We start from the raw sequence: 24347 nt of genomic DNA on the forward strand, positions 1-24347 counted from the left end.
AGATGCCTTCTTCTGCATACCCCTTGACCATGAAAGCAAAAACCTATTTGCCTTTGAATGGGAAAATCCACACAATGGGAGGAAAACTCAATTAACCTGGACACACCTTTCCACAAGGGTTCAAGAATAGCCCAACCATCTTTGGAAATCAACTAGCCAAGGAACTCGAGGAATGGACTACAAAAGGTCATATCATGATCCCTCGACAACGGTATTTGTTGCTACAATATGTAGATGATATTCTGATTGCGACTGAGACACGAGAACTCTGCATCCAGGTAACAATTGAAATATTGAACCAATTGGGAATGAACGGGTACAAAGTATCGAAAAATAAAGCTCAGATTGCATCCGAGACTGTGATCTATTTAGGATGCGAGCTCTCTCGAGGACAGCGAAGGCTAAGCCTGAACAGGATACATGCTATTTGTGCTATTCCAGAACCACAAAGCTTACATGAGTTGAGATCTTTCTTTAGGAATGACAGGATGGTGCAGACTCTGGATTATGGACTATGGGTTGATCGCCAAACCTTTGTATGAAGCACAAGGGAATAAAACGTTCAAGTGGGGAAAGCCACAACGTGAGCCCTTCCAAAAGCTAAAACAGTCTTTGATGCAGGCACCTGCTTTGGGCCTGCCGGACTTGAGCAAAGACTTCCAGTTGTTTGTACACGAGCGACCAAGACTTGCCTTGGGAGTATTAACCCAACGACTAGGATCCTGGAAAAGACCTGTTGGCTATTTTTCCAAACAGCTAGGTCCGGTAAGTGCTGGGTGGCCGGCATGCTTACGGGCGGTAGCTGCTACAGTAATGCTGATCCAGGAGGTCCGAAAATTAACTGTGGGAAAAAGGATAGAAGTGTTTGTATCCCATATGGTGACAACAGTATTGGAACAAAAGGGGGGCCATTGGCTTTCCCCAAGCAGAATGATGAAATACCAGGTAATTCTGACAGAACAAGATGATGTTGTTCTAAAAACTACTAACCTAATGAATCCTGCTGAGTTTTCGGGTGCAGGTACTGAAGAAGGAGATCTGGAACATGATTGTGTGGAAGTCATCGAATACACCCATGCAAGTCGTCCTGATTTGAGAGACACCCCGCTGGCAGAAACTGACTGGGAACTCTTTACTGATGGCAGTAGCTTTGTGGAAAGTGGAGTACGGTATGCAGGATATGCGATCACTACTGTCAAGACAGTAATTGAGGCCAAACCCTTACCACCAAACACCTCAGCACAAAAAGCAGAATTAATCGCCTTAACCAGGGCATTGGAACTCAGTGAGAACAAGAAAGTTAACATATGGACTGACTCAAAATATGCTTTCGGAGTTGTTCATGTGCATGGAGCCCTTTGGAAAGAGCGGGGACTGCTCTCTTCACAAGGAACAAACATTAAATACCAGAAGGAAATACTGAACTTGACTAATGCCATTCAGAAACCATCGCAAGTTGCTATAATGCACTGTAAAGCTCATCAAAGTGGAACATCGAAAATTATTGGGGGAAATCGGCTTGCTGATCAAACAGCTTAGTCGGTGGCATGGCAAGTGAGAACAATGGTGGGTCTTGTCTCCCAGAAGGTAAGAGCAATTGATTTATTACCTTCAGAGCCACCTAAGTATTCCATAGAAGATGAAAAACTGGCAAGTCTAGTAAGAGCCAGCAAGAATAATTCTGGGTGGTATGTAACCACCAATGGACAAGTTGTGGTGCCAACCACTATTATGAGAGGAATACTTCAGACGGAACACCAAAAGTGTCACTGGGGTGCAGTAGCATTGGTAACTTATCTAAGAAAACAAATTATCTCGGTCCAGATGTTAACAATGGCAAAGTCTATTACAGCTAAGTGTGAAATTTGCTTGAAAAATAATCCTCTAGTAAAAAGAAAAATAGAAATGGGGAAAATTAAGACAGGCATGCAACCCGGGGCTTATTGGCAAACAGATTACGCGGAACTCCCCAGAACTCGTGGATATAGATATCTACTCGTTGTGGTGGATACCTTTTCTCGATGGCCAGAAGCCTTCCCTTGTCGCACCAACCAAGCAAAAGAAACTGTGAAATGGTTATTAAAAGAAATAATCCCTAGATTTGGGGTACCAATAGGAATATCATCCGATAGGGGGCCCCATTTTGTGGCACAACTGGTAAAGGAGGTTAGCAGATGTTTAGGGATTCAGTGGGATCTGCATACTCCCTGGAGGCCCCAGTCCAGTGGACAGGTAGAGAAAATGAACCAAACTTTAAAAAGACAACTTAGTAAGGTCTGTCAGGAGGCCAAGATTCAATGGCCGCAGGCCTTACCAATAGCATTGTTGCGTATCAGGATAAAACCTAAGAGCGGAATGTCAGTAAGTCCGTACGAAATTCTGTATGGCAAACCCTATGAAGCACCAAACCCAAATCCAGAGGTCCACATAAAGGGTAATCAGGACTTGTACAATTATGTGTTGTCTCTTGGCAGGACACCGAATCGACTCCGATCTGCATTACTGTGGAATCGACCACTGGCACTTGAAAATCCAGTACATAATATAGAACCTGGGGACACTGTATATGTGAAAAACTGGAACGAAGAGCCTTTGAGAGAACGTTGGGACGGACCCTACCAAGTACTCTTGACCACGTTTACCGCAGTTAAAGTTGCCGGAGTAGACTCCTGGATACATTACACCCGTGTGAAGAAGGTTCCAAGAGTGTGGTCATCACATATCCTAGGTCCAACCACGCTCAAGATTACATCGCAATAATGCCTGGTTTGCATTACCAAGCTTTGGTTTTGGTTATACCCCGAGTTTTTGTGCTTTTGAAAATTGGAGAGGAAAGTGCCACTCTATTCCACAAGGCCCCTGATAAGACAGTGGGAAAGCTCGCCCGATGCATGGAAAAGTTATAAATGCAAAAATGAGACTATTCGAATGGAATTGCAAATTAGGCCACGAAGAGCAGTAGATAGTAATGAAAGTACCCAGATACCACAGGTAGTACAAAGTGTACAAAATCAGGCAGAGAACCTAATGATAGGATTAATCCGAGACTTTGCGCAAACACAAAATATCAGTAGCATCACTGCCTGCCTTCCCATACCAAAATCAGCTGAGGACCCAGTACAGTGGGGAATAATTGCTACTACCTTACCAGAAATAAACAGAACTGGTAAGATAGCATGTGAATCCCACACTAGAATAGAAGAAGTCCCAACTGAACAAAGGATAAGAGAACGACAAAAATGGAAAACACCAGGACACAGGGCAGATTGTTTAAAATTACCTAAAGCAAGGTATATTACAATAGGACGATTCCACGATGTAGGATGGTGCTTCTATGACAAGTGGACCACTAAAATAGTGAATCAAAAGGTTGAACAGACCTACTGGGAATGCAAAGATCAGGATAACAAAAACAGAACTGAATTATGGAACAATATGTGGACATTAAGTATTGTACAACAATACCAATACAGTGAAGCAATTCCATGGTGCATACGGTGGTCCGATGTAACAGAAGGAATGCCAGTACCATGGTGGAATTGCTCACGGGTGATAACTTGTCAAACAGACATTAAAGAGATACCTTTGTCCATTGTCAAAGTAGCAGTGATTACAGGCTGCATTTGTCGGAAACAATTAGACTCACAGGCAGCCTTTAAAATTGGCATTGATAAAGACAAAATTGACTGTAAAGGAGTTATAGGCAGTATGGGACATTTAGTTTGGGCCTGAAGTGATGGGACCTGGACTACACATTTGCCAATGGGAAGACCAATTAGAGAAATTACTTTGGGGTTGTCAACACTATGTCCCATTTGGAAAAGGTCACCTTTGAAAAATAGGCAAGAACTTTTACAGGTCAGACATAAACGAGAAATAAACGAGGATGATGTGTGGCATGAACCATCAAGCAGTGTTAAATTTGGCTGGGCACTAGAATCTTTCTTTGCACCAATTTCAGCCTATAGGAATAGAGAAATGATTGATAAATTGATCGGGCAAATGGATCGATTGGCCAGAATAACTAAAAAGGTTTTCGGGATCTTAATATACAATTACAAGCTACGACTAAAATGACCTTGCAGAATAGAATGGCACTCGACATAATGTTATTGAAAGAAAATGGCGTCTGTGGATATTTGAAAGACAGAATCGATCACTGCTGCATCCATATTCCAGACGTAACTTCAGAGGTTGAGAAAGACATTTCCGAGCTGACCCAAACACAAGTGGAGCTGCAAAAAGAAAGACAAGATGCAGAACAGAGCTGGATAGGAGCTCTGTTGAATAAATTCGATTTAAATTTGGGAGGATGGGTACATTCACTAATAGAAAGCGTAGTTGTACTTGCAATTGTGATTGTTCTTCTTTGTTTGTTGTATGTGGGTATTAAGCGCATAATTAGTCAAACAAATGCTAGGAATAATCGCATTTTCAGTATCCTGAGTAGGAATTATGCTAATCCTATATTTGATAACCCTACAGCTTATGAAGAGGCACGACTGGAACTATCACACCTGAAGGGAATTACCAATCAATAATAGCAAATGAATCAATAATCGAAGAAATTGATTGAGGTGAAAATGCATTGTCTAAGAATAGAAAAGCATTTTCAAAGGGGGGAAATGTTAGTAACAGAACCAGTTTTACAAAATGTTCCTGAAAGGATGAATCAGTTTTGTAAACTGTCCCTGAAAGGATGTTCAAGCATATCGTGTTTGAGTATACTCTTATCTTAACAACCTAGCTTTTATCTTAGCCTAAATACGCATAGAGTGAGGAGAAGTACATTCAGTATCTCCGGAGGTTGAGCAAGTCAGCAGTTATCTAGCTATAGAAGTAGTACACCTGTGCAGTACGCAAAGGTGAAAGGGACAAAAGTGATGAAGACTACTTACTTCATCCTGAAGACCCCCTGAAAGACGACCAGAGGACACTGCACATGATCAAAATAGTTCCAAGATGTTGCAATCGATGTTGCAATCAATGTTGAGTAACCGTTACGTATCTTAATGAATATATGAATATGTATGTGAATGGACTGCATAAATACTGTGTAACTTAAACTGACCAGCGAAGCCAGCTTTGGGTGCTAACCCCTGGTTTCCCAGCGCTGAAATAAAGCACCGCATATAACTACTCCCGTGGTTATGTGTCCTGATTGCTAACAGGAGTAGAACATAAGAGAAGGTCCCTTCCAACCCCTAACATTCTGTGATTCTGTGTGACTTTGTTACACTAGGTGCTACATAAAGACAAGACAAATGGGTAGTCCCTGTTAATTTACAACTCAAGTAAGCAAGGGATGGCAAGCAGCAGATGCAAAATAAGTACAGAGCAGCACTCAGAAAAGACAGGCCATTCCCAGGTCACACAAGACAAATGACAGTTGCTGTTTCCTTAACATCAACATTTTAACATTATAGTTTTTCCTTGTTTCATTTCTTTTGCTTGTTTACAGTTTGATGCACTATCTTGCTTTGCAGTCTGCATAAATGCATACTCTGGGAAAAAGCATTAGCTAACGTTCATTGACTTTGTGATTCCTAAGGTCATGGAGTTTGAAATTTTTGGTTATACCCTATCAAATATACCAGTTACTACTGCTATAGGATAGTTTTCATGTGCAGCTGCTGAATGCCACTCATTTTCTCGCAGGGGTGGTGTAAGAAATTATTTGCAATTGAGGGCTCCTGTCAGTCTAGTGAAGTGTTGCAGGAATTCCAAACAGCCAAAAGTAACTACTGGGTAGACTGGCTGAAAGACTGATCGTCTCCCGATGAAACTGAAATAACAGGAACACACCCTTATTTTCCCAGGTTAGTGATTACCTCAAATACAAAATGTCTGAGGCTACTTCTATATCTAGTTTAAAATTACATATTAAGAAATTAGAAGATGGTTGTAAACTGAGTGACTCCTAAGCTAGGGAATGTCAAAAGAAAGTAATTAATCTCATCCTGTGTGTGCACTGTATTTTGATATTTAATTACCAAAGCACTGAAAGGCGATCACAAACCACTATAACAAACGCCATGATGACCCTAAACTCTAGAGTCAAAACGACAGAGACTTTATCATGCTTTTTTTTTTTTTTTTTTTCCCCACAAGTGACTTTATGATACATTTTTTCCCATGGGAATAGCACTTTGTTGAAAGAACTGCATAGTTCATTATCCAATACTTCTTTTTACACTTCTTTAAGTATGGCACCTCAAGTTTTATTTATTACAGATCATGTAAACTTTGCCCTGAACAGGTACAGAATTACTTGTTTACTAATAAACTTCCTACTACTATTCTGACCTATCCCAATATTTGACCATGTTGAAAGTATCACAGAATTTATTTTTCCGGTATTCAGGGGAGTAAAAGTAGTAGTAGTAGAATCCCTCTTTTGCCCATGGGAAAGATTACAGGGACTTGATTCAAACTACTACATGCGCACTAATTTTGTCAAGTCAATCTGAGATACACAGAATCTGATTTATTCAGGGCATTTATAATATTTTTTTTTGCCATAGAAAGTTTATATATGCTTTTATATATTCAAAGTCTATCTTCCATTAAAGTGAATAGCAAGAGAAAGTGCTGAGAGCTTCTGCAAATCTCCTCCCAGGTCGATATCAAGAAAATAAAGAACATGCAGTTAGGTGATCCTCAGTGATGTTCTGGTTTTTAGATTATTTGTCTTGCATTCATCCCAGTGGGAGAAGAGTGACAAATGCAGGAGTGTGATCTAGTTCATCAAGATTTGAATTACCACACTCGTCTTTTCTCATCCTGCTAGCTGAAATCAACACTTTGTTACTCTCGCAAATGTGATTTAACCACTGACCACAGGGGCCCATGCAGTGGTGGCAGAAAAATCGTACCTTGAAAAACAGTAAGTCCTTAATGCAGAACCAGAAAAAGGGTAAGACCTGCTAAAAACAGGGTGAGGCCTTAATGCAAAACTTGTCAACTGTGTCTCCTGATTTTGTTAAAAACCAAGTTTCTCTTTTAGTGAATTTGCCTGTCAGCTAAAGCTTTCATATTAGCTGCTTTCCCGAAAAGCCAGATACATGTTTTGGTAGACACAGCAATGGAATGTGAGGTCATGGATGAGGATGGATGGATGTACATCTCACAAGGGGGGCAACGAGAAACAGGTGACCAGAAACTGACCAACAGAGTATAACATCCCATTCACGTGAATACTTCATATAAAAGTGGGAGATCACAAGGATCTCGTCCCTTTTTCCTTATGGCTGACATTAGGAGAGGACCTTGCTAGTTGTCCCTGGGAACTGAGGCCTCAGTGGGAAGGGGGAGAGGGAGGGGCTGAAGGGGGAAGTGGGGGGAGTTTTATTGTCACCCCGCAATCAAAACCTCGACACTGTGGAAATTTCACAACCACATAATAGTAAGAATGCTTAAAAATGGATGAAAAAAAGTATTTTTCTTTAGTTGTGTAATTTTAAAAAATAACATTTATTACAACTGAACACATAAAAAGTTAGTAGATAAGTAAAAGTCAGCTTTAGACAAGATGCCATTATGAAGATGCCATTCTGAAAAGATGCATCTAAGCCTTTATATTGGTGAAATAGAAAAGGTTTTTGGAATGGGAGGTTCCAGGCAACTTGATGTACTGATAGCAATTTTTAAAAATTAAATCTTTATTTATAGAAAACGGTTGGTTTAGGAATATTGGGAGAGGAATGGGATGATATCAAAAATACCAGTGCCAGCAGACTGGTAATGCTTTCGGTGGTGCCAGTTCCAGCCCTTCTCCTCAGTGGCCTCAGGCCTGCAACCCTCCAGGACCCAATGGAGAACAACCAGAAAGGGCATGAGTCGTGGTGGCCACTTAGAGTCCAGTTTTCCAGCCCTTGTTCCTCTGGCCATTTCTGCGGAACACAACAGGAAGGTTACATTCTGTATTGCTTTGCCCAGAGCTCCCCACTGGGAGCCACAGTTTGATATTAAGCCACTAGAGACTGTCCAGAAGAGGGCTGCAAAGTTGTGAAGGGTTTGGAGGGGAAGCTGTATGAGGAGTGGCTAAAGTCACTTGGTTTGTTCAGCCTGGAGGAGACTGAGAGGAGACCTTATGGGGCTACAGCTTCCTCACAAGGGGAAGAGGAGGGGCAGGCGCTGATCTCTTCTCTGGTGACCAATGACAGAACCCGAGGGAATGGCAGGAAGATGTGCCAGGGGAGGTTTAAGTTGGACATTAGGAAAATGTTCTTCCCCCAGAGGGTGGTGGAGCACTGGAACAGGCTCCCCAGGGAGGTGTCATGGCCCCAACCCTGACAGTGTTCAAGAAGAGACTGGGCAAGGCCCTCAGACACATGGTGTGAACTGTGGGGTCGTCATATGCAGGGACAGTGTGAAAAATGCAGTTGTGATTCATGCTAAGATGTTTAATATTTACAGATATAACCAAATGAGGCACGGGCTCTGAACCTGGAAAAAGGTGGTTAAGTTCTATGTAAAAAGTTATGAAACTTGCTTATGAAGTTATATTGACAGAGGGAACTAACATTTGAAGGGTTAACTAAACTTATAATGGGTGCCTACTAACGAGCTAACACTTTAAGGCTTAGTCACACAATAAATGCTTAGTTTAGAGCTTTATGTTAAGAAGAACAGAACCCCATCGAATGCCAAGATAAGAAGTTTTACTGCACCTAGCTGTAAACTTGAGGAGACAAGATAACGAAGATTTACAGCAAAAGGGGGCGCCAGTCTGGTTTCATTCAACTTGGCAGCTTGGGTCCCAGTCAATTTAACATAATGAGCCAAAGGTAAAAAGTTCACTGTGATGAAGCTGAAGGAGCCTTCATCCAAAGACCCCCAAAGACCCCTCCTCAAATTCACCAAGTGGCACTGCGCAGGTGCAACAGGGGAGGGTCTATGAAAATGGTTATCTGAGACTCATTTTAATCAGAAGCAGGGAAAGGTTATGAATATGTATAGGCGTTCCTGGGGTCATTATGAATATGTAATACCTTACTGTATTTAAGCACACTTCTTATTGTTTAAAGGTGTGCGTGTTGGGCGGAGCGAATCCCCCGTGCACCCAGCGCTGTTTTGCTTATGCTCTAATGAACACGTGTTTAAGGAATACAAAGAATTGGATTAAATGGGGTTTTTTTTATCCATAGAAAAAGCGTAAGTTATTTATTTCAATAGGAATTGCACTCTATGATCCTTGTGGATCACAGGACATTCTGTGATTCTGTGATTGCCCGGTCCATACCGCTCCCCAGCTGGGGGGCAGCACAGCCTGCAGATCCAGGGAGCCCCGGCTAAGCCTTGATTAAAACAAACAAACAAACAAAAAAACCAAACTCAAAACAAACAAACAAACAAACAGTTTTACATGAAGTGGCTCATGGTCTTCTTTTTTAAATATTGGCCTTTTGCCAATGGCAGGGCACCACCTTGAAGGCAAAGCAGAATTTCCTTGTCTCGGCACCCGCTTTCACAGTGGCCACCCGCGGGGCCCACGTTCACCCCAGCAGCGTTCCCGCTGGCAGAGCTCTCCTCAGAGCACCCAACCCCACACGGCCCACGACCACTAAGCAGCGGCTACAGCCCGCAGGCGGGCCACGGCTCCAGGACCCACCCAACAGGAGGAGCCAGCAGTCGGGAAACAGCCACAAGGCCGGGGCCGCCACCGCCCCCCAACCCAAGCACAGAGTTCGGCGGGCTGCGCCTGCGCCTGACCCCGCGGCCAATAGGAGCTCTAGCAGCCAATCAGAATAAGAAGCGCTCCTGGCCGCGTACTCGGATGGGCTGCGGCGCCTGTGCGAGACCCAGTCAGAGGTGGGGTAGAGGCGGAGGGGGCGAGTCGGTGCGCAATTTGAATTGGCGTGGGGCGGGGTGGGAGTGTCTGACGGCGGTGGAAGTCGGGTTGGGGTCGAGGTGAGCAAACGCGCACGGCTGGGTGCGTGTGCGGAGCGGCCGCTGTCATTCCCGCAGCGCTGCGGAGGAGCCCAGCCCGTGCGCCATGTCCCTGGAGGAGTCCCTGCGTCGGAGCAACGCCCGCTTCATGGCCACCATCAACAGCATCTTGGAGAGGGTGAGGGCCGCGCGCGACGCCGCGGACGTTGGATGGCGGGAGCCGTTGGCAGCGGCTTTTTGTTTCCGTCGCCGTCCTGAGGCGGGCTTGGTGGGGACGCTCTGTCAGCGGCGCGACCTTCAGGCTGCTGCCGCCCGGCCTCGCCCCTGCCTGTCTGAGGAGCACCGTGCGCTTCTAAGGTCCCTTTTGCCGAAATGGTGTGCGGCGGGGCCTGGCCGCCCTTGTGCGTCCCTCTGTCCGCCTCTGGCAGGCTGCCGGGAAGCGCGGCCCTCCCTGCCCGCCTCGCCTGGTGCGGTGGCCGGGCTCTCCACTCTGATCCTCCCTGGCCACCTCTTAAGTCCTGCTCTGTTAGTGCCGACAAGTTCATTTTTCTTTCCGTGTGCTGATTTGCAGTAACTGGCACTGAACTCTCTTTGTCAATTAGTTACTTCTGGTGTCACAAGCTCCCGTTTTTCCTGGCTGCTGAAAGCAGCAGTCACCCGGGGCCTCATGCAGCTTCGCAGTTTGTGCTGAGCTTTGGCGTGAGTAACACTTACATCAGGGATTGCCAGTTTTTTTTTTGAACTTAGAAGTCCGAGTTGTCTTTGTAGTGCCTTTAATCCATTTTAGCTAGTATTAGATGAGGTATTTTCAAAAAAATTACAGACAGAAATGAAACTCCCTCCACAAATCCTCCTTACTTCAGAGCTATTTTCTGCTAAAGATGTGAGAACCATACACCTCCATCCAGAGATGCACGTATTTATTCAGGGATGTCAGCTTTGCAGTTCAGATAAATGGTTTGTGTTAATGTCTAGGTGCTGGCATAAGGCTATATATATATATATATATATTTATATATAAGGCCATATTTATATACAAAGCACCTATTACCATATCAATAAACATTCTTTGGAACCACTCTGACAGCAGAGGTAAGAACAGGAGTTAGCCTGTTAGTACCTCAGCAATGGTTTCCAACAACTTAAAAAAAAGCCACAAGACTCTGTTTCTAGAATGTTTTCCTCATCTCGCATTAGACTGGATGACATTTTCATATGTCATCACCAGTAGGTCTCTGGTAAGTGGCTGCTTCCAGTTACGACAGAGGGAGTTTAGAAGCTCTGTAATTAAGTAACTTAACCATTTTTGAAAACTCGCTGAAGCCTCATTTTGTCAGCAACTGGCTTATGCCTTGAGATTGAACAACTCATACATATGCTTAAAATATGTGTGTTTTTTCTAGGAATTAAAGTTTTGAGATTGCTAATTTCAGCCAATAGAGCAGCATGTGGATAATTTCATGTTTTGGTCAAAACAAAATTGTGTAAAAACAATACTTAAAATGCATGTTAAAAACATCACTGCAAGCATTTATTCTAATCTTTAATGGTCCTTTTTATTTAGTATAATCATCCTTTTGAAGATGATTTACTTATCTCCATGGAAACTCTCACTTACAGTACGCCTGACGGTAAGAACTTCGTAAAGCTTCAATATTTACGTGCTGTGTATTTATACTTAGTCAAGCATGCAACTGGTGGAAGTTATATAACATTTGATGGCAGAAGATGCTGAATTTTGTACACTTTGGTGTGGCCTTTCATATGTAAACTTTGAGGCATGCATGTAATACCTGGAGATTTTCTTTATATGCACCATTTTGGTCTATTGCGTGCTCTGTTTTAGACAACAGAAAAGAGTTATTAGTGAAGTTCAGGATAACAATGGTTAATATTTAGATGACTTGTAAGAAGAAGGATCAAAGTGAAGAAGACTGAGAGGAAACAAAGGAATGACACCTTCCTGTGTAACCTCATCTAGGTGTTCCTGCTCCGGCAGGGGGATTGGACTAGATGATCTTTTGAGGTTCTTTCCAATCCCTCACATTCCGTGATTCTGTGAATGGAGGTATTGGCAGGAAGTTGATACACATGAATGGACTGTGTAATTTCCTTTCTGCTTAGTATTCTGAAAGCTGCTCTGATAAGTTTCTCTTATGTCAAATGCCAGGGGGAACTGGGTGGATAGTCTCTTTAACTTTTCATTGAATGTTTCAGTGGTTAGCATAAATCTGTACCACATTGTGCTATGTCATATTTTTCCAGTGTTTCATTATAAACGTTGATCCGTTATAGAGTTGACAAGGCTTATGGAGAGTTTATTGGGGAAAAAAAAAACCCTGTTGTTCTAAAATACTTTGCTTGGGGTTTTAGTAGGACTTATGACTTAGCGTCTTGGTGGCTTTACAGGGAAATGAAATGTTCTACCAGTTTTTATTATCACTGAAGTGATAATTATGTTTCGTAAGTCACTTTATCAATTCTTGTAAAGCAGAACTTACCACACCTACACGTGATGTACTACCACAGTACCAAGCCTTATCTAATCATTGCACCAAATATGATTTACCTTTTAAAGGCTTTTATAGACTGGGAAACTTGCATTTCATAGCATTTTGTATACGTTGTCCATCAAGAGAAGGAGAGGGTGGCATACAGCACTGTAATTCACAACCATTGAATTGTAAAGGCTGGCTTATACTTTTGGTTTACTAACCTCTATTCACTATGGAATTAATATGGATCTCAGTCCTGTCAAGCCTTAACTATGGCTTTAACTAACGTCAGAAACCATGTAGTCAGCATGCATTCAATAAAATTATAAGCGTAAAATATTTTGCTTTTTTTTCCCCCTCTTCATGGCATGTGCGGCTGTAATGCTCCTTGGATTTTAGCTTAGTGTTGTTAGACTTAGCATGTGATTTTGTTGTTGTTTTGCCTGACTTCTCAATTAACTTAGAATTACAATTTTCTCTTGGCTTGTTTACCTGCGAGTTTTTGCTTCTACAATTTTTTTGGAGGGTGTTCAGATTTGATAATGTGTTGTTACTATGTAATATGTTCTTCCTAAATGTTTATGTTTGTTAGAATGATACTGAGTATATATAGTGCTATAAGAAAAGCTGTGTTTATACTGATCACTCTTGTTATTTCTAGGACCAAAATCATGGGAGGATGTGTCAACCGAGGACCTTAGAAAATGGCAGGAGGAAGTAGTTGAGGTAGCTATTAATGTAGTCCTACTATGCAGTTTGTAGTAATGTTTCTTTTTCCTTAATATATAATATCTATAGGAATAAATTCAAATCTTGCTGTGCCATATTATATTTGCAAGAGGTATTAATCAATTAATTCAACATCTGACTTAAAATAGGGGTTTAGGATAAATTGGTTAAGACTGTCAGATGAGACAGACAAAAATAGATGACCATTTACCAGTGCTAAGCACCACTAGTAAACCTGGAAAAAATAAATATGTTTTTTTTTTTTTACGTCCTGGCTGATGGGAATGTGTACTTTTGGATCTCATCAGAACACTGTCATTGAAGTTAACAAGTATTGAATCAATTTATCTTGGTTCAGGTAATCAGCTCTTCAATTCCAAAGGTTTTACTGGTTTCATCATTAGATTTTTTTGTTTTTTTTCCCTGCAAAATAATGCTACAGTAATTAAAGTATCTTTGCAGTCTCAGCACTTGCTGTCTTTGCCAGACTAAAGCCATTACTGTTGTGTGATCTGTATTTTTTTATTCTGAGTACTTACATTAAACAAGCAGTTACTTCTTTTACTATTTCCTGAACTCCCTCGTAAGAACTCAACAGTGAATTTATTCTAAATCTCAGTGTTTCTGCCGTAACTGCCAAAAGTCACCTTGTTGCTACGTTCCTAATATCTGCCTAAAATGCTAAGTTATGTGGTGTGCCTTGGTAATTAACACAGAAGCTGTTTTGAACCCCACAGAGTGAGGGGACAAGGGGTAAAATTCAGTCTTGGGAAACAAGAGAGTAGCTAATGGAGAGAGTAAAGGGGCTGTATTTCCCTTTCCTTTTCCGCTCCTGGGTAATACCTTGTGCATCATCTACTAATCCTTGCTGCACAACTTTACAGACTAAATACATTAAGGACTGTAAGAGGAATTATCTGTCTTAGCCTGGGCCAAGGTAGCTAAAGCTTACATCGTTGTAGCGATTTTAACAGCAATAGTATGACAAGAAGTAAGTGATCAGGTAACTTTTAACATGTATAGTATTTGTGGCTTTTCTGATCAGGCCGTGGGAAACCTGATGGAAACGGAATTATTATTTAGGAAGTGCCTAGTTGTGAGATGTACCAAAGTAAACAAAGGCATCCATTAATTACTATTCTAATATTCTTCTGATGTTTCTTCTTTTCCTGTTTCTAATTGCAGTGTAACAGAGGAAGTGAAAGGAATGCAGGTAAAGTGTTTAAGAAAATAAGTGCCATAGATTATCTTATCCAAAGAGTCTTGACTTAATAGAAGACATCCTGGTTTTATGCCAAACTCTCTAGGATACTCACTGTTTTTTGTGGGGGGAACCACACAAAACCAATAATGTTCATAATTCATAGCCTCAGTAAATACATTATAATTGATATTGGTGTCATCACAAGTTGTTTAAAATAATAGCTTGTTGTTGTATATGTCAGTTTCAGCAGATGTTCATTGAATCTGAAAATTCCAGCCCTAAGTTACATGGATGTTCAAGTGGAGAGATTTGGAAGTTGCTAACTTTTTGAAATAATTAGATAAGCAGGCATATCAAAAAATGAGTGTTAAAAGAATCTCATTAAGTTGCATGATGAACTATCAAAAATTTAGCAGATTATTCTTTATACTGAATGAATCAGGCTGCCTGCAGGAAAAGGTTCATTAGAGACCAAGTATCACGATGAAAGTCAAATCAAGACTGCACAGCTAAGTGTAATTCTGATACTACTTAGGGTGTTGTATGCCATATGAAGATTTTCTCATTGTTCTGAAAAGGTCCTGTATGTTCCAATAAAATACAAGTTTTTACTGGAATAAATGATTGGGGGGGAAAGCTGATGTGTAGTACAGCACAGATATGTTTGGCTTGATTTTCTTAAGGCTTTGCAGTCTTTTTTTTTCTTTTTTTTGGTGTTGCTTATTTCATGACATTCATCTAAGAAACCCTTAGCTGAACATCTGAGGACAAAACACAATCTAGTGTCTCTGTCTCTCTATAATCCTACCAAAAAGGTTTTCCACACAGGCTTCAGGTATACTTTGAATCAGCGTATAATTAAAACGTTGAGCTGGGAAGGGTCTGATATAAAAAGATTCAGGTGGTCCAGGCCTTTGCCTCCAGCTTTTAGAAAATATATGCCGAAGGGTCTGAAAACTACAAAAAATGACTGGTTACAATCTGTGGTAAAAGTCGTAAAGTAAGCATCCAGCAGTGAACCCTTTGTTTAGTGACAGTCTTGAGTAGGGTAAACATAGCTGCTTAGCACGTGTCCTATTTTTGTTATTTAAGTCACATGCATTCAATCATGCTGTATTTGACTAGAACATTGTTCTGTCACTTATCTGCTCTTTGTATCAGTCCTATGTAAGTTCTCCATTTGCAAAATGTCAATGTTAAATATTTTTCCAAGTAAGAGTATATACAAATGATCAATTAATGAGTTTGGGTATAATATTGGTCTGTGTCTTCTCAAACTGAAATAGAATTATTTTGTTCCTCCTGTGCATGCTAAGAAATGTCAAAGCAAGATAACAGTGATTTTGAGGATGGACATTCAACGGGACATCAGGTATGGGCACCACATTCCGTCTACTGTTACAAACCCTCTTTAGGAAAAGTATTTATGTACTCAAAAGTTGAGAAAATAATCATGAACAGGTGATCCTGTACTATACCTACAGATTTTTAAAGGCCTGCTCATTGCTAAATTGAATCACTTTGTTCTCCTTAAGTAAGAACTTCTGAAAAAAAAAAATAAAATAAAAAATAAAAATAAAAATGAGGCCTTAAAGTATTTTGCTGCAGTTCCACTGCAGCTCTTCAAATTTTTAGATACCTTATTAAACAATTGTTTTGTAGTTCCCCGCATGTAGTTGCATTATTTTAGGAAACATGTGTCTTTACTTGCTAGGTGCGCAGAATCATAGAATCATTTTGGTTGGAAAAGACCCTCGAGATCATTGTGTCCAACCATTAACCTAACTCTGTCACTAAACCATGTCCTTAAGAAGTTCATCTACACATCTTTTGAATGCTTCCGGGAATGGTGACTCCACCACTTCCCTGGGCAGCCTGACAACCCTTTCTGTGAAGAATTTTTTCCTAATATCCAACCTAAACCTCCCCTGGGACAACTTGAGGCCATTTCCTCTTGTCCTATCACTTGTTACCTGGGACAAGAGACCAACACACTCCATGCAACAGCCTCCTTTCAGGGTTGTAGAGAGCGATAAGGTCTCCCCTCAGCCTCCTTTTCTCCAGGCTAAACAGCCCCAGTTCCCTCAGCCGCTCCTCATCAGACTTGTGCTCCAGACCCCTCGCCAGCTTCGTCACCCTCCTCTGCACTCTCTCTAGCACCTCAATGTTTTTCTTGTAGTGAGGGGCCCAAAACTGAGCACAGTATTCAAGGTGGGGCCTCACCAGCGCTGAATACAACAGACTGGTTAATATAGCTTATGCTACCAGGTCTTAAAATTCCTTTAATGTTCTTTTAAGGAATCTCCTGAGACCTCTGGTGTGAATACATCTGATACAGGTGGGTGTTTTCATTTACTTTTTAGATATTTTTTTTTTCTTTTTGAAACTTGTATTACTCATGATCTTTTTATTCTTGTGCATATGAAAACTTGCTGTTTTGCATAAATTAAACTATGGCTAGGCAGTTACCAGCATGTAATGATGAACAAAGCAGCTGCAGCAAAATATGGTTAGCTGGTGTTTAAATACTCTGGTATATATTAGGTGCTTCACACGCATAGCTGTCACCAAGGCAGATGATTGCTTCCTTCTTGAGGGAAAACAGAAAATAGCAATCATCTGAAGTTTGTCCTCCTGTCATTTGAGAGTGTAATTTCAAATATGTATTTGAATGATAAAATAATTTCTGCAAAGTTAGAAAATGTAACCTTGTGTTTTCTCAACCCGTGTAGTGAAATACAGGAAATGAATTTCAGAGGTGTCTGTAGCTTAGCTTCTTTAAGTGTACTTTGTGTCTTTTGCACTCATGGGATAAATGAGTGATGCAGTTCAGACTCTGGTAGCTTCATAGCAGTGTGCGATAATATGATTATCCACTCCTCCTCCTCCTCCTCCTCTTGTAAATGTTCTACGAAGAGACTGGAGAGGATTTATAGCAGCCTTGGTGAGTCCCAGCTATCTCCAAATGTAGTAGCTTCTTAGAGATGCTGGATTGGATTCCTCACTTAAAAATGGAATTCACCTAGGTCTTCTGGTTTGGGGGTTTGTGGAGTTCGGTTTGGTTTGTTTTTTTGTGTGTTTGGGTTTTTTTAATATACAAATGGTTAGCAACAGGACATGCCAACTCTTAAGAAAAAAGAGTATTTCTAGCTGCTTTAGCTAAAATTTTAGTTTTAGCAGGTTTTTTCCATCTTTAGTATTCATTCAGAGACACTTCTTAGCGAAGGCAGTGTTTCTTCCAGGTTTTATACAGTACTTTTGTTCTGAAAGTATGCAAAGCCTATCAACAGCAGGTACAAATAAACCAAACAGCTCTCACCTGTACATGAAAGTATTGGTCTTCCCTTAATTGGGAAAATTATTAGGTCTACCTCCTTTGGTTTCACAGGAAGTAGCACAGCAACTTATAGTGATATCTGAACAATTCCCTGTATCTGTTAGGGTAGTATCACAGAATAATTAATTTGGAGAGAAAGGGGAAAGTTCAATCTGCGTTGTATATTTATCTAAGTGTTTTTAAGTTCAGAAGATTGTATCAAAGTCAAAAGTTAATAATTACAGTTACCTCCCTACTAATATGTTCAACTCTTCTGTAAGATATCTCTTTTAGGTAGTGATATCTCTTTTAGATAACATTGTATTGAGTGCATTTCCAGTGAAATAACTTCCTGTATTATTGGTCAAATTTTTCAGAGAGAAAGGTGGAAGTTTTCATTTTTTCTCTCTCTCCTGCACTTGAGCAACAAAGGTGTTCCCGAATTTCCCTTTTGGCCCTTAAAAACACTTCAGGGATCCCTGGAGCAGATACTTGATTTTTTTTTTCTGTTTTGTGCAGTGCCATGATCCTCTGCTAATAACGTTCTAGTGATTTGAAGTATGATTGACAATACATTGAAAACATATTTAAAATTACACTTTTGTGATGTTTCACACCTAGAAGGATATTCAGTTTGTATGCAGATCAACTTGTTGTATGATACAACCTATTTCTAAGAACTTGTAATTGACATGATGGAGTCAACCATTCTTGGACACTTGAGTTACCTTTATACAAGAACCTCTCATTTCTATAGCAGTCTAGTAATTTCTGACTGTTTAGGGAGCAGTGTGCCAGATTTGTGCCCAGTTCTACTGGATAAAGAATACTGAATGGCAGAAAGCGAGTATCAGCTGTTAGAGCAGCAATTGGAGGCTGAAACTTTTCCAGATGATAACATTAACATTTTCACTGCTTCCTCCACTATTGATGCTTGGTAACTGGTTTCCTGTGGATAAAGTGATATTTTCTTTTAGTCATGTGGGAAGAAACTTTGATAATCTGACAAGTATGGGTTTCAGTTCTAATAAAACAATTCTGCTGTGGTCAGGTAAACTGTCAAAGATGACCCTCTGTTTGCTCAACATTTTCACCAGATGATGTGAAATTGTGTTGTTTCCCACAAAGATACAGTTTCTTTCATATGTGTCTTTATTTTAGCTCTATGGCAGCAGGTGTCCACAAAGCTTTCGGTGACGACTGCAGTGACAGGGGACAAAAATGGAAGATGGGATTAGTTGGAATATATTTTCATTCGCTTTTTGATAATTTAGGGATAGTGTCAAGAGGCAGCGATGTCGTAGGTATCATAACCAGATCTTTCACTCTTTTTTTCCATTTTCAGGGGTATTCTCCTTTCCCCTTTCCCTCCCTGTGATGAACACGATCATGGGACAACGATATAACAGCCAGGGAATTTCAGAAATGAGAACCTAGAATGCAGCTACATGTTTTCTGGTCATGAAAGACTAAGGCTTTAGCTAGTGATGAATTGGAAGGTCTGATACACTACAAAGAAATGCTTTATTGTGTTTCATTCACAAACATACCACATAGAATACCTAAAAATTAAGTTGGAAGATTTGGACTTGCTTTTTAATATTATTAAGTCTGTCTTATTTCTTGCCTTGGCAGTTCTAAGGCAGTCTTGACAAGAAGCAACTAGGAAAAGGAAGCATAGTAGAAGGTCCTCACTGTCTTTGTTGGGAAATTTAGGAATGTAGTAGGAAATAAGTGGGAACGATACCTTAATTAATAGTGGATCTTGCCGTTCAGTACTTAGAAAATATTTCCCATCTGAAATTGTTAGCGTAAATCTTGAAGAACTGGTTGCAAACAAGTTATCTCCACTCTTTGTTCCACTCATGCCACTTAGGACTCTATAAGCCATGCTTTTAAATTTGACTTGAAATGGAAAGTTAATACAGATAAACAGTTTTAGTGTAGAAAAGAGTTTTCTAAAATGAAACCTGTTAGCAAATGAGTCATACAGGGTGTGTTTAAAAACATTTCTGCTTTGGTTTTGAGTTCAACTAGGTTTTATTTAGTATTTATTTTCAAATTGTAGGTGAAGAAAGTGATACCGATACAGTTTCAGTAAAAAGAAAATTTCAAGACATTCACTTACAGGTAAAAAATTTCTGATGTCTAACGCAACGGAATAATTTTATGTTCAATAGACGTGATTGAATTATTTGAATAGCTTACATATGCCTGTGGTGTTGATGCAGTCAGCAGAAGACTCCATGTAGCCTGCATTTTAATGCGTTTTTTCAGCAAGTATAACAAGAGAGAGGTTCAATAAATAATGTCATGAAGGCCAATATGAAGTAATATTTTGTCTTGGTATTATTAGTATACCAGAGAAAGCAATACAATGTATTGCATAGAACAGGCAACTCTGAGAAAGGCTACGATAGGTATGGAAAAAGAATAACCAGATGAATCACAAAATGAAAAAACTTATAAAAATATGGTCGTTCACCTGAGAGCCTAACATAAACAGGTAACATGGTGTTTTGTTTTTTAAAAAAAAAATAAATCTGAGATAATGGCTACCATAACAAAAGCAGACTGGAATATCCTGCTGTTGTTTCCCAAACTAGACTATGGGCTACCCAGAGTAGTTACACTGATGCGGAAAAGTACAACACACATTGTGTGTGTGCAGCCATACTAATCCTGTGTTCTGCTTGCTCCAATACCAATTACGAAAACTGAATTTACTGTCCTTGCTTGTTCAGCATAGTGCTAGGCATTGTCATGTCCCTGACAGCAACTAATACAAACCACTTCAGAAAGCAAGAGTTACTCTGATGGAAAACATTTGCCGTTTATCACCAAATGCTTTTAGATTTTACATAGAGGTGAATTACAGAGTAGGCCTTAATTTGTATATGAACTCAGGGAATATTAATATTATATACATAAAGATTTGCAGCTGTAATTACCAGTGTTTTGTAACCTAACACTAGGACTCTTTTCTTTTTTTTTTTCTTTGTTGTTTGGGGTTTTGGGGGGTTGTATTTATCAGTAGGTCTTCTGAGGCAGTGTGTGCTTTTTGCTGCATCAAGAAACTAGCTATTTATCTCTTCTTTTTTTTAATATGTCTTCACATACGATTCCCTCTTGGGCTATTTTTAGCATAAAATGTCTTCATTAAAAATAAGTTTATGCAGGTTGGGTATCCTCATCTGAATAACAGTAGTTTGAAACAAATCTAAGTAATGTTGTTTGGGTTTGTCAGTGTCAGTATCTTCTGTGTTTTGAATTTAACTTTTTTGTTTTTTCTCCTCCCCCACTAAGAATCTGCATGTACGTGATGGGAGAATACAAGAGAAAGTAAAAGTGGATGTGATAGTTCAAGACAATGTTAGAAAAATTCCCGGATGGATTATGGTAACATATTTCACCTGTTCTAAGTTATTAGCTAAGTAGAATAAAGTAAGAGCTCTCTAACTGTGCAGCACCATGAATTCTAATAGAACTTCTCTGCTGTTCTATCATTGTTCCTCTCTTGCTTGCTAATTACATAAATATCACAGCATCTCAGGTCTCTGACAGCAATGACTTGTAAGAAACAGTGCAGACTATATCCATTTTTTTTTTTTTTTTCTACTTTGTTTTTTGAACCCTGAGGTGTGAGTTGATCCTCACTTCAGTAAGTTTTCTGAAAAGCCTAAATTTGAAGGTTGTAGAGAAAAAGAGAGTTTTAGCTTTATTTTGGGTTTGGGGATAAGGGAGATTAGGGGCACGAAGGATTCTGTTACATGGTATGGCTTCTGTTTCCTACTCAAGTTGCCAGGGATGTATAAATTATCCAGGTGTTTATACACATATATGTATATATCTCCATGTATGGATTCTCATATTTGGGAAAGGGATTAAACTATGACACATAACGTAGAAGTTGATAAAATAAATAGCCTTTCCAAGATTAAACTGCTAACTCTTAAAATTTGTTACTGAAGTCTGACTAGACATTTTCTTCCTTGTCTGAAAGATATGAAGGTCCTTAGGACCATAACTATACAGGACCTATTATACTAAGGAGAGAGTAGGAGAAGTCACACATAAGGTTTGGTTGTTACTTCTAATGTGCAAAAAATTGAGGATATTAGATTGTGTCTTCTGTTTGTTTTTCAGAGAGAATGTCAAGGTTCGTCAAAAGGTCTGCATTTAGCTTCACCAGTGCAAGAACTGATTGGTACAGCTAAATCTTTTGGAGGTTGGTCAAATATTTTAGTTACAAAACATGTTTCTATTAAAATTTATTAGAAATATTTAATGTATTGAAAACACAGAGGCACTGTTTATCCAACAGTATAGTTCAACGGACTGGATTCTTGAAGAGAAGACAGACATGATTTTGCTTATGGCAAAATGTGTTTGAAAAAATAGAAAATAAATAACTTGTATACATAAAAGCAGCTTTTCTTAAATAGCCCCAGGAAAAAAGAAAATGCATAGTTACAAAATTCAGAAGCATTATGCTCCATTAAATGAAAGCGTAGTTTTTTGTTTCTGGAATGTCATGAATGGCTTTGGGTTGGCTGGTAACTGGTACTCAAAGTGGTACTTTACTAGTAAACTTCCTTTTTTCAGAAGTTCTCCAGACTTGATGCAAACCTAAAATAGCATTTTGGTGTAAATACTTCAAGCCTAACAACTACAAAAAGCATTATGTTAATCATGCTTTATGGCAAGCAAAGCTGCGTTGGTACTAGCCAACTACAATGCTTTAAAGTAATATAAAAATAGAGTAACAAAACCTGTTGGATAAGGCTGTTCCTTCTGATCAGAAATCACGAAGAGCAAAGCAGTCTTCCTCTACAATGAAAACATTTTAGATCTCTGTCTATCTATCTATCAAGCTATTTTAAGATGGGGGGAGGGGCTCCAACACATCTCTTTTTTTCTGTCTTCTGTAGTCTGTGAAATCAATATGGTTAGGAAAAACCTTTTATTTTTTTCTTCCTAATAGATTGTATGTTAATAATCCATTTAGCCTGGCAAAAAAGCTTCATGAAATATGCTATTACAGTAAGGCTTGTTTCTAAGTCATATACATTAGTGGAATTGCCCTAATAGATTTGGGGCTTTTTTTCTTCTTCTTGTTTTGTCTTGTCATTAATTTGGTTGGGTTTTTTTAATAGGCAACCAAGCTGCTGTTTGCAGAAGGAAAGTAGAATTGTCAAATGAATGTTCTTCATCCAGACCTCCACAGTTAGGATTTTCTGATGTTCCCATATCAACAAAGACAATCACCATACCCAGGCATCAGACTTCCCCAGAACTGAATAAAACTTGGTGTGATAGTATCTTGGAAGAATACCAGTCTGCAGATGAGGGATGCTCCTGGAGCAATGTAACTCTTGCAGACTTGTATCCAGGGATGTTAGAGTTACTTACAAGGCTCATGACAAAGCAGACTCGGAGAAAAGAGTCAAAATACATGTTTGGACAATTAAGGCACAGAAGACACCCTTCTGGAAGACCAAAGCTCAGTGTCACCTTAGTCAAAATAAGAGGGTTCAGACCTCCTAAACTGAAGCGAGCACAGCCTAGCATATGCAGCAGTAGACATGAAGACATCCAGAATCAAACTTTTGGAAATGAGAATAGAGAACTTCGTGATGACAAGAGGTCCATTAATAAGTTGTCTGGTGTGGTACCTTATTCTTACATTGATACAAATGAAATCAAAATGGACTGCTCTGACTCAAGTTTAGTACCTAGAGAAGGCCCAAAATTCTCCAAACGGACTGTTTTTCCTGATGTTATAACTGCAATGGGAGAGACGTTTCTAGTTGAAGATGAGTTACAGACTACTGTCTTACTTAATCCAAAATGCAAAGAAAGTGAAAAATTTGCTTACCAGTGTCCTTCAGAATACTGTTTTATAACGTCTGCTGCCAGTTCAGGGTCAACAGGACTTCATCCGGTAAAAGAGAGTAAAACTCAAAAAAATTACTTTTCTTGTGGTGATACCTCAGAGTTGTGTTCATCTACTTGCAGGTCCTATGGCAATAGTCATGCTTTTACACCTGTTGCAAACTGTTCTCTTGCAAGAGCATCAAATACTTTACTCATAAATCCTGAAAAAATAACCTCTGAAAGACAAATTCCTTTCGAGCACAAGCACTTATTTTCCTTGTTGTCTACAAAGCAGAGTCCTTCAAAGATGCCCCAGAAATACAAAGATGCATTTGAAAAGCTCTACTACAAGCTGTGTCCCCAAGAAATCCAAAAGCCTTTGACATTGACAAGATCTCTTGCAAATTCACAGAACCTTGAAGATAAAGGAAGATTAGTGAAGAGTAATTTAAGTCATTCTGTGAGGTCCCATACACAGTGTGATAGAGAATTTGACAGGATTTATGAGCAATTGTGTAGTGGGGGTGTTCCAAAACTTCCTGGGTTTCAGAGAGCTTCAAATTTAAAGAAGTATGGAGGAGTACAGATGTCAGAAACTGTAAATGCTCTGGTTAACTCGCCTGTTCAAACTTTATCTGCATCTCCCAGAGTTAAAAGACTGGGGAATTTCCAAAACGATCCTCTTTGTTCACCAGTAAAGTGACTGAGAGGTATACTGGAACGTTATCTTTCTTCAACAAAATGTGAACAGATTGCTCACAGAAGAAACGCTGAACTTCAGACCAACAGCATGAGGTTTTTGAACCCATACATTGTCAGTAACTCCAGCATTTTT

The 24347-nt window shown here is 39.8% G+C and overlaps 1 protein-coding gene across 1 annotated transcript; it reads left to right on the forward strand.

Annotated features, from left to right (window-relative positions):
• The first annotated feature begins 9841 nt into the window (after positions 1–9841).
• LOC135577481 (Holliday junction recognition protein-like) lies at positions 9842–24078 on the forward strand. The gene is given in 10 exon segments (XM_065047622.1): positions 9842–10069; positions 11456–11522; positions 13048–13112; positions 14301–14328; positions 15636–15691; positions 19712–19765; positions 20942–21034; positions 21782–21863; positions 22792–24011; positions 24013–24078. Coding segments are annotated over 10 exon segments (1803 nt in total). The 5' UTR covers positions 9842–9997.
• Positions 24079–24347: the final 269 nt, after the last annotated feature.

The sequence above is a fragment of the Columba livia genome (genome assembly GCF_036013475.1).
Source record: "Columba livia isolate bColLiv1 breed racing homer chromosome W unlocalized genomic scaffold, bColLiv1.pat.W.v2 SUPER_W_unloc_4, whole genome shotgun sequence".
Classification (NCBI taxonomy): domain Eukaryota; kingdom Metazoa; phylum Chordata; class Aves; order Columbiformes; family Columbidae; genus Columba; species Columba livia.